General features: G+C 50.5%; 1 protein-coding gene across 1 annotated transcript in view; it reads left to right on the plus strand.

Annotated features, from left to right (window-relative positions):
* Positions 1–8,041, plus strand: part of IRS2 (insulin receptor substrate 2) — a gene marked incomplete at both ends in the record, with an annotated part of 37,226 nt that extends 29,185 nt beyond the window's left edge. The window contains 5 exons of the mRNA XM_079722049.1: positions 6,792–6,904; positions 7,118–7,267; positions 7,354–7,372; positions 7,667–7,798; positions 8,003–8,041. Coding sequence (XP_079578175.1) covers positions 6,792–6,904; positions 7,118–7,267; positions 7,354–7,372; positions 7,667–7,798; positions 8,003–8,041 — 453 coding nt within the window. The remainder of the gene's footprint in view (positions 1–6,791; positions 6,905–7,117; positions 7,268–7,353; positions 7,373–7,666; positions 7,799–8,002) is intronic.
* Between the last annotated feature and the right edge of the window lie 6,004 nt (positions 8,042–14,045).

A 14,045-nucleotide genomic window follows, 5' to 3' on the forward strand; every position in this document is an offset into this window, starting at 1 on the left:
CTGCCACCCTTCCCATGGTTCATGTTCCTCCTACAACTTTAAACAAGCGAAGTAAAAAGTTGATAATATACTAAATTTTCTTCTATCCTGTACATTTCAAAAAAAAAAAGGCATATGCAATATTTACATTTTTAATTTAGTTTACAGAATGGAACCAAAATGTATAAATGTTATGTTTGTTAAAACTTCACAATGTATATTGGGTCTTTGTACATTTTGCCTGACTTACCTTAAATTTAAAATATTTTTTGCTATATAAACTTTAACAGTTATTAAACAGTGTTTTCTTTTGGGGTACGTATTGTTTCTGGAGATCAAGATGTTAAATATATTTCTTGCTATTGTGATATGACAAAAGACTGACCTTCTCTTGCTGTCTTCCACTGTCCTTGCTGTATATAAGGGCCTATATGGCACTGCTGGAAACCAGACTCAATGGAACTAGACTAGTGCATTGTATTTAGTCTGTAATGATCATGGATGCTCTCCTTAATAGCCATATGCAATACAATAAAATACATTATTTATGAAATGAAGAAAGCCTGGAGAATGCTTTTTCCTGTGTGGATAATGAATTTGACATCAAGCCACTCTTCTGGTGTTCGGAGTCGTTAAGTAAATATTTGGTTCTTTAAAAACACTTTGTGACTGTGTGGCCTCTTCATTTAATATTTGTATTCTGGAAACCAGAAAATACCCCACACATCACAACATTTATGAAAAGTCGATGTGTTAATAAAACAAAGAATATTTTCCTCACTTCACCAAATGTAGAATCATTGCCTGTGTGCTGGATGCTGTTCTCAGTCCTGTACAGATACCCATTCCTTCATCGTCCCTCACACCCTTTGGTGGTGGCAATCGCCACCCCGTTTTGTAGATGAGGAGCCTGAGGCACAAAATGGTTAAAGGACTCGCCGGAGGGCACAGAGCTCACGAGCAGCAGAGAACCAGGACTCAGACGCAGAAGCACAGCCCCGGAACCTGTGCCCGTGTGCTTGCTGCCATCCTGCTCCCGAGACACAGGCATGGGACAGATAACATCCAGAGCACGTGGCAGGCAAGTCAGCAGAGCCAAGAGGTGCAATTCAGGAGGCGGAAGATCTGGAAATGGTGTCTGTTGGTTTTCATCAAGGACGGTTCCACCTCCTTGTTAGAAATCGTGTTTCTGTGCCTCCGCTTTACCTGGGCATTACAGTAATGCCATAACATGGGTGTCGGCTCTTTTGAACAAATAAAATCAGAGCGCTGGGGAAGGTGATTTTTAAACGATGGAGTTTAAGTCACAAGACTGGCGTGCATTGTGTGGCATCTGGGAACTTGTCCGTGATGTGCGGCCCGTTGGTGCCCAGACTGATGGTTCCTGGGGGCTCCTGTTAGGCACCGGGAAGAAGGCATGATCTGCAGGGTTTAAAATCACTGAAATCTGCTATTTTAGTGACGAGAGGGCTGTCATTCTAAGGGAGTCGTACAAGGCAGGAATCGGTGAGTGTATTTACCCAGAAAAGTTGATTGTAAATAAAGAAGTGAGGAGTTGTTTCAAAGTCCCGTAGATGCTGGAACTATTCACCAGAAACCAACTTGTAAACTTGGAGGAGAATGCTAGTTTCCAGGGCATCCGTGCTGAAGGCTCAAGGGCCCCCCTGCACTGTTTTGGGAGAGTTTGACCCATTAGTGGTCAGCTTAGAAGATGCACATTGACTCCTGGTGATCTAGTGATGCTGTTAGCATCTTCAAGGGTCCGGCAGGATCATAGCTAGTCCCTCTTGAAGCCCCTGAGTCCCAGGTTAAAGATCACTTGGCAAGTTTGCAGGCTACTTGGGCAGGCGGTTCATTCCTTTGTGTGTCCAACCCTGAGCTATACCAGTATTTGACTTATTGGTCATTTCCGCTCTTCAGTGCCGCCAGTTGAAAGACAAAGGGGTTCGTTGCTTCTTTAGATCTTGATGATGCTGTTTCCATTGCCCTACATTTAAGAGAGTGCATGTGATGAGTCAGGGTGATCCAAAATTGCCAGGCTGGGTATTTTCTTCATCCACTGATAAAATTGTTGTTAGCACATTATGGTGATCAGTGATGTCTGCTATACATGGCCATGCTGTCCAAAAAAAGCAAAACACACACGAGTCACGGTCCTTGTCCTCACATGGAATGAACACTTCCAGGTGTGCTGAGGAGCGGAGATTGGCACCTCCTGTTACAATAATTGAAGATAAGGTTTTAATAAAGTTGCCGTCTCTCTCGCAGTGTTTTCACAGGCCACCACTCAGCGAGGCCAGAGGATGCCCAGAAGCGGTCACGCCCACGGCAACTTTGCAAGATTAGAGATTCGGTTTATAACTGTGTCCTGCGGGATGTGCAGAAGCAGGTTTTCCCCTAAAAAAGCGAGAGAGTCCAGTTAATTGGCGAGGGCACCGGACGACACACCCCAGGGAAGGGTCTGTCTTTGCAAAGTTCTTTTATCCTTGTGGATGTGGTCATGCCCCTCTCAGACTCCTTGTGAGGGAGGACGGGAAGCCCTGGGCTAAGCCCCGGCCAGGCCCTCCCTGCAGGACCCCGTGGTAACAGGACCCTCTCGTGAACGAGCTCCTGTCCCGCCAGAAGCACCGGCTGGCAGAGTTCGGGAGATGCCGCCTGGCCGTTTCCCTCCATCCGCTTTCCCATCAGGGAGCTGAGCCCTGGTGGAGTTTCTCCCAAACACCAAAGCCAGCCTGGGCTCTTCCTCTGGACCATGGCCCTCCCTGGGAAGGGAGGGAGGAGAAGGGACGACCCCCCCACACCGCACCCCCCCACCCCCGCCACCGCCCCTGCCCAGCAGCCCTCCTGCTGCCCATTCCCAGCCCTAACGAGGCCCCAGCAGCCGCCAAGCTTTCCAGGATCTGCTGGAGATGTCAGCTCCTCCCTGGCAGGCAGCCAAAGTGTTGTTTACAAACCCGTGCTGCTTCCTCCCGTCCGGTCTATTTTTTGAAAACACTCAGCTCTTGGCTGACAGACATCGCTTCCTGCTTTCATCTGCTTGGCCTGGACCAACGACGTCCGGCCAGTGGCCAGAGCAGCCCTCCAACGGCAGGACCACTGGTCCTGCAAAAACACAGAGGCCCGGGCATCCTCTTCTCACTCTCCTCCGAGCTACTTACTAAGCTGACCTTTGAAGACTCACGTGAAGGGGAGTGTATCCAACTTGGGCCACGGGATGTAAACTTGATAATACCTCTGTCTCCAGCTCAGCCGTGCCCTCAGCCACCTTGATTTTGCCAGATGGCAGCCCCCGGGGTGGTCCTCCAGTGCTTGCCTAAATTCTGGAGTCACGCTGCTAATGGCCCCTTTCTGGCCTCCTCCAAAGGGTAACTGAACACGGCAGGAAGCTTTTCATCACATACTTTTCCAGTAGCAAGCAAAGCTGTTCTGCTGCAAGGACAGTGAGTAAACCCCTCCCCCCGCTTATCCCTCCTCTGCACACAGATTCCCATCAGCCAAAGGGATGTTGTTTCCCTTCCACTAAACGTTTTCTCCTGACTACCTGGAGGCATCCAGGTGTGGCTGAAAATATGCTCAATCCCGGAGTAAATATCTACTCCTGAGGGCGGTGAACAGCCGTGCAAGACAGTTGGGCAGGGCACCGATGCTCACAGTAACCTGAGCTATTTACCTGGTGACTCAGGAGGGATGCAGGGGCCAGGTGGCTGGTTTGTTGCAAAGGATGCTGGGGTGCTGATTGCCTAAGTTCTCTGGAAAGAGGGTTTCACACGTCCTCATTCTTTCTGGACTTCACGGTTTCATTACCCTGCTCGCTAAGCTCGTTCGTATCTTGGGGAAGAATATAAGACTTTTCATTACATTCCTTTGCATTCAAGATCTGGTAGAAAGGTGAGACTTGTAGTGATTGAAAGGCACCAAAATGAACATGTAAGGAAATTGAAAATATAGGTTGAAATGGTTTCTGTGTCATTTTCTAGAAAATAACTTCTCATCTTTATTTGTTGCTATAGACGGGATGTGTGCGTCTCTTCCAGATTCCTTTGTTGAAACCTATGTCCCCGGGTGTGGGTGTTGGGAAGCCGGGCCTTTGGGAGGTGAGGGGGTCGTGGGTGGGATTAGGGCCCTTATGAAAGAGGCCTGAGATGGCCCCCGTCCACCACGTGGGTACAAGGAGGACTCTGCAGCCCAGAAGAGGCCCTCACCAGACCCTTCCCAGGCTGGCACGTGTACCTCGAAATTCTGGCTTCCAGAACTATGAGCAATAGGTTTCTCCTGTGCTTAAGCTGCTCAGTTTACGGTAATTTTTTTTTTTTTTTTTTTTTTTTTTTTGTGGTACGTGGGCCTCTCACTGCTGCGGCCCCTCCCGTTGCGGAGCACAGGCTCCGGATGCGCAGGCTCAGTGGCCATGGCTCACGGGCCCAGCCGCTCGGCGGCATGTTGGATCTTCCCGGACCGGGGCACGAACCCGTGTCCCCTGCATCGGCAGGCGGACTCTCAACCACTGCGCCACCAGGGAAGCCCAGTTTACGGTAATTTTGTTACAGTAGCCCAAACGGACTGAGACTTTTGTAAAGTACCCACCCACCTAGGATATGAAAATGGCTAAAATGACGATATACAATTCAAAGTCAAAGCCAGGTCAAAGCCAGGAGACGGCAAAGAATGATGCGCTTGATTTTCTTTGTCTCTGGCACTTCGACATTGCAGGGAGCTGTCTCGGGGCCCAGGATAGAGACCAAAGCCTGGGTCCGAGTCTCGCTCAGCATTGGACGAATGGCTTGGAGGCCCTTTGGCAGCCATGAGTAGAGGGGAGATCTCCCAGCCCTGCTGTGCCCTCAACATGGTGAACAAGCATGAAGGCTCTCCAGAGAGTGAGTGAAGCCACGTGTCAGGAGGTGTTAAAGCCACATGGCCACTCCTGTGACACCAGCCATCTGCCCTGCTTTGCTTTGTTTTTGTATTTTTAAAATTTTTCTTTTATACTGGAGTATACTTGATTAACAATGTTGTGTTAGTTTCAGGTGTACAGCAAAGTGATTCAGTTATACATATACATATATCTATTCTTTTTCAAATTCTTTTCCCATTTAGGTTATTACAGAGTATTGAGCAGAGTTCCCTGTGTTATACAGTAGGTCCTTGTTGGTTATCTATTTTAAATAATCCCACTTTGCTTTGATTTATATAATCAGCACATAAGGATAGAATCCTTTATAGAAAAAATAGTATCCCATGATTTCCTTCATGATGTGATGCCTATAAATCCACTCCCAGGGCACACAGCTATCCTTTGCTGATCACGTCTTTTTCGCTGCTACAGATGTTTCCCAGCCAAACCACGTGTCCACCAGTTACTGCCCGTGGCACATGCTTCTTCTGGAACCTCGTCTGTGACTACTTCCCCTGGGCTTTCTTCCGTAGTATCTTGCTCTGTGGTCCAGGGCTGCTCTTAGCCAAGGGCCCTCCTGCAGTTTGAGGATGGAATCCCCACTTGCTTTTGACAAAGGGAAACACTGACCAGCAGATTGAGCATAAAAAGCCGAGGATCCTCTTGTACTGAAGTCTTTGTTGAGTTATTCAAGAAACGACTTCTCCAGACCTAAAGAGAGGATCTGGAGTGAGTATGGAATCAGCTGTCCTGGAAAACTCTGAGGCTAAAATAAGTACCATTTCATAAAATAACTGAACAACATTCTTGGGTTTGATGTCCCAAGGCGTGGTGGTAGGTAGTCGGCAGAGAAACTGGTTCCTTATGTTACAGGATAATCTATTTCATATCGTGTAATATACCACCGTAGCCACAAAACTTTTGAGCGAAGCTAGGTTAAATACATTTAAAATGATAAAACATATTACGTGACTTAATGTTACAGTGTCTTCAATCATTTTCTCTTTTCTTATCACTTATAAAGAAAAACACAATTAACAGAGAATGAAAAGGAGGTGGGCTTAACTAGCATTCGGGGGAAAAGGTTCTTCTGTGTGACACAGAGCCAACTCTTCTGCTTCTCTGGGCCTCATTTTCCTTACACGTGAATGATCTCAAAGGGGATTGAATTAGATTCATTCAGCAAATACCTCTACTGATCACCTACCTTGTGTCAGGCACAGGTCTTTCATAAAAGTTCCTTAATTTTATAATAAGTGACAAACACAAAAATAAATCATATAAGAAACTCTGAAGATCCTTCCCCCAATTCCCTAAATGACATTCTACATGACAGACCATCGTATCAAGTGGCAACTCATTCGGCCTTATCAGGAGTTGAAAATGACCCATTGCCAAGACTTCACACTCCGAAGTTCCCTGCCTGACGACAGACACCACCGTAGCACCATTTTACTTTGTCTCCTTCCTCTTCCCCAAGCTTCAGGCATAGATTTACTGCAAAAATGCTCCCACGTATGTCCCTCTCCAGCCCCGCCCTGCATCTCTCCCCTGAGATGTGACTCCTGTCTCATCAGGAAAAGGAGTCTGTTTCTCCACTCCTGAGTCAGGCCGGCCGTGACCTGCCGTGTCCAGGAGGATGCTGGCACAAGTGACAGGGACCGAGCCTGGTCGTCCCCAAGGCTGGCAGCTCCCGCCTGCCCCCCTGGAGCCTGGGGCTGGCCGTGGAGCAAGCCCAGGCTGGTCTGTTGGCTGACGGGGGACCACACACAGCAGATACCCGTCAGGCCGGTTGTCCCAAAGCCTTCTGAGAGCCCAGGCTAGACGAGAAGTCACCCAGCTGACTCAGAGACTCCCAGCCCGCCCTTCGGAGCAAAGGGGAAGGTCTGTCTGCCAGCGGGCTTCCCTGCTTGTTCGGTGACAGGAAGGTCTCCTCCTGAACGAGCCCCCTCCCCCCATGCCGTCCATGGTGACGACACTGCCCCTCACTTCTCTCTACGTCCCCAGCCCATCCTCCCCGCCACCCCGTGGTCTCAGGTGCACATTTATCCTGAAGCAGGTGGGCAAGCATAAATGGAGTCAGGAGATCAGCCCAGAAAGGCCTGACAGGTTTCACCTTCCTGGCCCAGAGGCCCCTGTGGTCAGGGCCTTCCCGACCTCGGGCTACGAGGACACCCCACGTCAAATCTGCACTTTCTCATCCCGGCTCGGGTCTGTAACTGACAGCTCCCCGCCCCTCCCGCTCTCCAGGACGCTGGCCGCCTGGGTTTCTCCCTCCCTTTCCCCGTCCAGCCAGCCCCAGGGGTCCTGGTTCTGCATGGAGCTGGGGGGGCGACGGAGTGTCTACCACGCAGAGACCTCCTCCCTCTCCTCCTCCTGCCTCAACCTCGTCAGCCAACTGTACAGCCAGCATTTGATCGGATCCTGCTCTAGGACATGCACATCATTCCTGTTTGAGTCTCTCTCTGTCTAATCCGTGTGGGCAGGCCGGTGCCAAACCAGCTGGTGAGAAAGTCAGTGGCCCCCCCTTGGGCCTCATATGAAGAACAAAGACCAACAGACACCAGTCGCTGAGATCCCAGTTCTGCTTTGAAGAGTTGAGGAAAGCGTTCGAGGGAGAAACTGTCAGTTATAGCTTGGAAGGAAGGCGGGGAGACAGTCTCCATTTCTTCCAGGTAGAGAAGGGACGACCCGCAGTGGCTCCGGCGCCCCCTGCCAGCGGGTGCCACGGGTGCTGACAGCCTCCCGGCCACCAGAGCCCTACGTCCCGGCTCCTCTGAGTGGCCTCCACTGTCGCAGCTGTGTGATGAAGTCACAGCCCCGCTTCTGCGGGCGGTCGTGGGCCAGACCCTGTGGTCTCATTCCAGCCTCCCCCTGGAACACAAGGGGATGCGGGCAGGGGGCGCCTCACCGTACTGTGGCCTCAGGAGGGTGGGCCCAGGGCTCCCTCCACACCTTTGCAGGGCGTCCACCCTGCCCCCGGGGCTCTGGTGGCGGAGCTGTCCTCCTCCTCCAGCCCTTCCTGCGTCCTCTGCCCTCTGACCCTCATCAAGCCCAGCTTGCCTTCCGGAACCTCCCGGCTCTGCGTTTCCTTCCTCTGCGACCTCCTTCTTGGTGTCTGCTCCCATCTCTCAGTCCCAGAAGCCACGGTCTCGCATTGACAGTGGCCTGTAGCATGCCTTCACCTGGTTTTCCTGATGGCATCTTCAATCCAGCAGGTCCAAAAACGGATCACTGTCTTCCCTGAAACCCAGTTCCACGTCCTGACCGTTTTCTCTGAGTCAGTGAGGCTGAGACTTCCGTCTGACAGCCCCCTGGGCCCTCCCCACATGCAGCCAGTGTCTGTCTTTGGGGCCGCACTCAGCTCCACCCCTTCTTGGCCATCCCCGCTGATAGGACGCTGCTTCTTGCGCCCGCTCCTCTGGACTCCCTGTTCCAGCCTGACTCCCGTCCAGCCCACCTCTGTGGCGTCACAGATTCATCGTTCTGATGCTCAGATCAGGTCGCATCTCTGCTCAGCGCACAAAACCTCGACAGATCCCTCTTGTTACCCAGCAGGGTCTAAACTCTGGTCTTCAGGGTTCCGGGCCCTTACGACTCAGCCCCATCTCCAGCGACTCATCTGGGCATCCCCGGTGCCGTGTGGTCCAGGGCGGCGGGAAGGAATCAGGGGCCCTCCCTACACATTTACACACCCCTGTCTTTGTGGATGCTGCTTCCTCTGTCCCCTAAGTCGGCCTGGTAAAAGCCTACCCACGCTCGAAGGCCTTTCGCCACTGTTACCTCCTCCTGGAAGACTTCCCTGATTCCCTCCAACATACGACGGACCCATAGCACGGGGGTGGCGGTGGTGGCTCACATTTGCCCCTGAATTGAGGTATCTGGTCACCCCTCTACTAAAGTGTACGTTCTCCAAGGGTAGGGATGGACGAATGTCCAGCCTACCCTGAACCTGGACTTTCACGGATGTAAATGTTTAGAAAACTGACTCAAAATAAGAGTATGGTAGTAACTGTGGTTTTACAACTCAGGGATAGTCCTTTTAGAGACGTGAACATACTCCAGAAGAGTGGACGGGGGAGGTAAGCTCCGCGGGTGCTGAGGCTCGAACAGCTTGATGGGGGATTAACCCTAGCAAGGGGCTGGCCTCTCCCTGGTCAAAGTGTTTGCACCAGAGCTGCTGGATCTCAAAGAATATCAAAGTGTGGGTCTTCAAAATCATTTGTGGACTTGCGGGTCGGTGTGAAAAGGCCATTCTGTAGGGAGCTACCTTTGGATTTTGATAAATGACTTTTGTGGCCAGCTCAGCTTAGCCAGCTACACTCTGCTCTCTATATCTTGGCAGGTCTGTTCTTGAATGATAGGATTACGTGTAACTCGGACAAACATATCATAAGTGTGTATCGCTTCTTTTATTTGGACTCTCAGATTAAATAAATCTATTCATCGAAGAATCCTAGCTGTATCTTCAGAAGATCTAACCAATTGGTATTGGCATTCTGAGAAACCCTCTCCCCGAATTCTTTCATTCATTGAAAATTATGTTAAACCCCATAATATGCACAGTCATTTTTTTAGGATGTAGAGACATGACGAGGAATAAAATAACAATTTGAGTCGTGGCGGGGGTGTGAGGGGGCGGGTAGTGGAGTCCAGGTTTCCTTCCCTGAGGCCAAGGTATCTTAATGGAAAAGGACATCATCCCCCAGATCCACATTTCTTACCCCATCAGCAGCAAATACAAAGATTTCCTTACTCCAGTGAGCTGCATGTTTCACACTCTTATGCTATATTTAAGGTTTGAAATCCCGACTTGGCGTCAGAAAGGCAAACACACAAACAAGGCGACACAAGGAGATTTGTTTTAGTTCACACTTCCTCCGTCTCCCTCCAACTTCCTTGTACTTTTGCCCCATCTCTCTCTCTCTCCATCTTTCTCTCCGTCTCTCTCTCCATCTCTCTCTCCGTCTCTCTCTCCATCTCTCTCTCCGTCTCTCCCTCCATCTTTCTCTCCGTCTCTCTCCTCTCTCTCTCTCTCTCCCTCTCTCCAGTTTCCAGCTCTCTCTCTTCCTGCACACGTTCCAATCATGCAGACTTGACCTAACGCTGCCTGGGGCCCCCTGACCCAACTCTTCCCCGGCCGACACCTCCCCACGTGGTCCTCAGAAGAGCCCACTCCCCGACCTGGGCCCTGGTTTCCTCCCGGACTGGCCCCCCAGCTTCACTCGCTGCCTTTCAGTTCATTCTTCATTAGGAAGCACTGTGACCCTGTTAAGAAAATAGGTCAGATGTGTCCCCACTTGACTCGGGGGAAAAGTCTAACTGTGTCCTGAAAACCTTCCTGGCTCCGTTCCCGGCTCCGCTTCCCCAGGCCACACGACACCGCATCTCCCAAAGTCACCAGGCAGGGCCTGGTGCCCAGCGCGTCCCCCCGTGCTCACCACGGAGGGCAGCTCCCTGTGCTCCAGAACCTTCTGTCCCGCCTGGTCCTCCGTCGGAGGGGCGTCCTGAGCTGTGTTCCCCATGTTCCCACTGGCCCTCAGCCGCCCTGAGTCCCAGCTGCCCCAGTGCAGCTCACTCTCCAGGCTCCCTGCTCACCTCCTACTTCCCCGCGGGACTTCCTGGAGTTGCCTCCTGGATAAAGGAATTGAACCCAAATCCTTGCGGGGGCTGGTTAGTTTCGAAGTCAGTACTTCCCTGGCTACTATTTAAAATGAAAGCTCCAGCGCTGCCTCCGTACTTCCTATCCGCTTTCCCACCTGTTGCTTTTTCACGCTTGTCCCTCTGTCGTTCCATGTACTGACCCTGTGTGTTGTCCGTCTTTCCTGCCAGAACGTAAGTGACCTGGGCAGTGAGGTCTGCTTTGCTCACTCCTGCTATCCAGACCCTAGGAGAAGAGTCCCCTCCACACAGTAGGCATTCGATAAATCCTTTGTGAATCTTCTGTCCTGACAAAGTGGGACACTTCAAACAGGTGTAACGGTACAGGCTCTTGGAGTTGGAAGAAGCCTCAGTCGGGCTTGAGTCCTAGCTCTCAGTACGGAAACCCTGGGATGAACTTCCCGACTGGTAATCCATCACTTCCGTCCCCTTAAGCTATTCTTGGGATGGGGACTTGCAACTTCGCACCGCTGTTCCTCTGCTAGAGATCCCCTGCTTCATTCCACAGACATTTCTAAGAGAACGCTGAGGCCCAGACGGACCTTATGCGGGAAGGAGACTGGTCCCCCTGCAGCTCCAGGGGGGCTGTCTTCTCGTTGCTGGGTGGTTTGGGACCCCGGATGGCATGTGAGGGAGGCTTAGGGATCATGGAAGGGTTTCCCCAGCACCGCTGAGAACCTTCTGGAAGCAGCTCACTCAGTGAATGTAGGTAAGTCCTCAGGCAATCAGCCCAGGACTCCAAGAGGTGCCAGCCCGGGATGGAGCTAATGTGGGATGAACAAGCAGAAGAATGGAGACCTGAGGCTGATGGCAGGGCAGGGGGAAACACAGGACTCCCGGCCCCTCCAGCCCTGAAGCAGGCCCTGCCTCTGGACTGATGGTCCGGAGGAGCCGCTACACTTCCTTATTAATTAAACTAGTTTGGTACAGGATTTCTGCCACCCTAACTGGTGCCCTCTCACTACGCAGGGGCGGGGGTGGAGGTGAGCGTGTGGTATAGACTGTAGACATACTTCCAAGGAATAAGTCAATGGTGATGGAATTTCTGCTGCTACAGCTCACATTCGGTGTGGAGGTCACCTTTCCATGGCTCCCCTAAACCCTCATTACAATGAATCCTGACCTTCACTGATCTCTTTTGAATTTTATAAATGAACACTAAGTAGGGAAATAGAGAGAGTAGCTTTATTTTATTTTCAGTAAATCAACTGGATTTCCTTATGTATACTGCTATCTACTTCCACGTGTTACATACATTGTGGAATAATCTTCTCTTTGGTATAGAAACAGAGTTGCCTTTGTTACAGATGACCAATTAGCCCTACATTTTGCATTGTTGAGTTTAAATCACCTGATGCTTGATTTTGTAGGGAACAAAGTTCTCTAAAATCACAAAGAAATACGTAAGCTTAACATAATCCAAGAAGTTCATGGATACCGTCCAAATTATAATTCAGAACCGAACAGGATGTATGAGGCTGAACTATCCAAACCCTAAGGCAGTGCTATGGCTTAACTTTATTATCCTGGTGACAGATATATGAACCACATGTATCTAACTAGAAAATCCTGGCATTACTGTATAGCTGAAGCAGCACTATGCATCTTCAATTTAAAAAAAAAAGATATTCGAGGATGCACGAGGGGACACAGAGCCTGAGATTGGAGCAGGCGGATGGAAGCTGAGCTCTGTGGAACGATTCTGCATGTTGAGGGCTCAGGTTTCCGTGGTTTTAAACAAGCCATTGTGATTCCCTCAAAATATATGATCTAGAACAAGTCAGCTTATTCTTAAAACGTGAGTTGTTTGCACATTTTTCCAAACACTGCTGGAATAGGAAACAAGAAAAAGAAAGGAATAGGCTCTCGTGAAAAGAAAAGAAAGGAATGGCTGGCGGGGAGGAAAGAGATGGAGGCCCTTCCAGCAATTTCTCCTACAGCCCAGCTCCCTTAAATTGCACTGCACAGTCATCTTTGGGGGAAGTGATGGGTGACTTTTTAAAGGCCTTATTGGAGTGTGCGTTCTCTAGCACGGTACCGGCCAGGGAGGACAGGGTCCCGTGCAGACTCGGGAGAGATTTAATCCTAGAACCCTGCATGAGTGAGGGAGCCTGGGGCCACGGCAGAGCCGGAGGCGTGAAGGGCCTTTGCAGAACCCAGCCAGCCTGCAGGCATTCCAGATCCAGGGAGAACACTTTAATTAATATGTACAACAGCAGTGGGAAGAAAAGCCAGGTTAATTTCCAAACCACATCACTCTGGGCAGCATTCAGGTTGTGCAACCCGGGGACCCTTACAGGGGTTGCTGTTAAAGGCACAGAGGCGCTTTTGTGAGTCTGTGAGCCGCTTCTGAGATGCTCAGAGCCCTTTGATCTGCTCCCCACCGTGGCATTCCTCTTCTTATGCTTAACAGCCTTGCCTTTGACTGGCAGGCTGTTGTTTTTAATCTGCAATGCACCCTCCCCTTGGTGAGGCCATCAGAGGGCCTCCCAGTGGCTCTGGGCAATTGTTTGGGACCAGCCTGAAAGCAGCGTCGATGGGGGGAGAGCGGCTGCCTTTCTTTCTCTTTCCTGCTGCTTCCTTCTCGCTGCTGCTGGCTACCTTTGGAACGTGTGAAGCAGGTCGTCTTTCTGGGCTCAGGAAACCCTACTTGCCTGGGGTGAGACTGTAGCTCCTTTCCTGGGCTGAGGTCTCCAACCCCGACCTGGGCAGAGTGTATCACACCCTCACTGGGCTCACGTGGTCCCTCCAAGGTGAGGTGCCTGAAGAAGCAGAGCTGACAAGTCTTCCCTGGGTTGAACTGAAACAGCTTCCTTCCGCGCTGGACCGATTAACCCAATTAAAGAACACGTGCAAAGCACGGAGCTGATCTCCATGTGCTATGTGGCTGCTTCCCACTGGCCATCTACTTTACATTTGGTAGTGTATATATGTCCATGCCACTCTCTCACTTCGTCCCAGCTTACCCTTCCCCCTCCCCGTGTCCTCAAGTCCATTCTCTAGTATGTCTGCATCTTTATTCCCGTCTTGCCCCTACGTTCTTCATGACCATTTTTTTGTTTGTTTTTTAGATTCCATATATATGTGTTAGCATACGGTATTTGTTTTTCTCTTTCTGACTTACTTCACTCTGCATGACAGACTCTAGATCCATCCACCTCACTACAAATAACTCAGTTTTGTTTCTTTTTATGGCTGAGTAATATTCCATTGTATATATTGCCACATCTAGAGGGGTGGGGTAGGGAGGGGGAGGGAGAGACATGGGAGGGAAGGGATATGGGGATATATGTATACGAATAGCAGAAACTAAATGTTTACAGCATCGTAAAGCAATTATACTCCAATAAAGATGTTTAAAAATAAATAAATACATACATACATAAAAAAACACACAAAAGAACATGTGAAGCTAAGACTTGCTGACCTGTGAACGCGTGTGCCCTCTGACTGCCCTCTCCACGGCTTGTCTGCAGGCTGCCCTCCTCCTAGGCTCCCTGGAGAGAAGCCACAAGTG

Source organism: Hyperoodon ampullatus, assembly GCF_949752795.1.
Source record: "Hyperoodon ampullatus genome assembly, chromosome: 16".
In the NCBI taxonomy this organism is placed as follows: Eukaryota; Metazoa; Chordata; class Mammalia; order Artiodactyla; family Ziphiidae; genus Hyperoodon; species Hyperoodon ampullatus.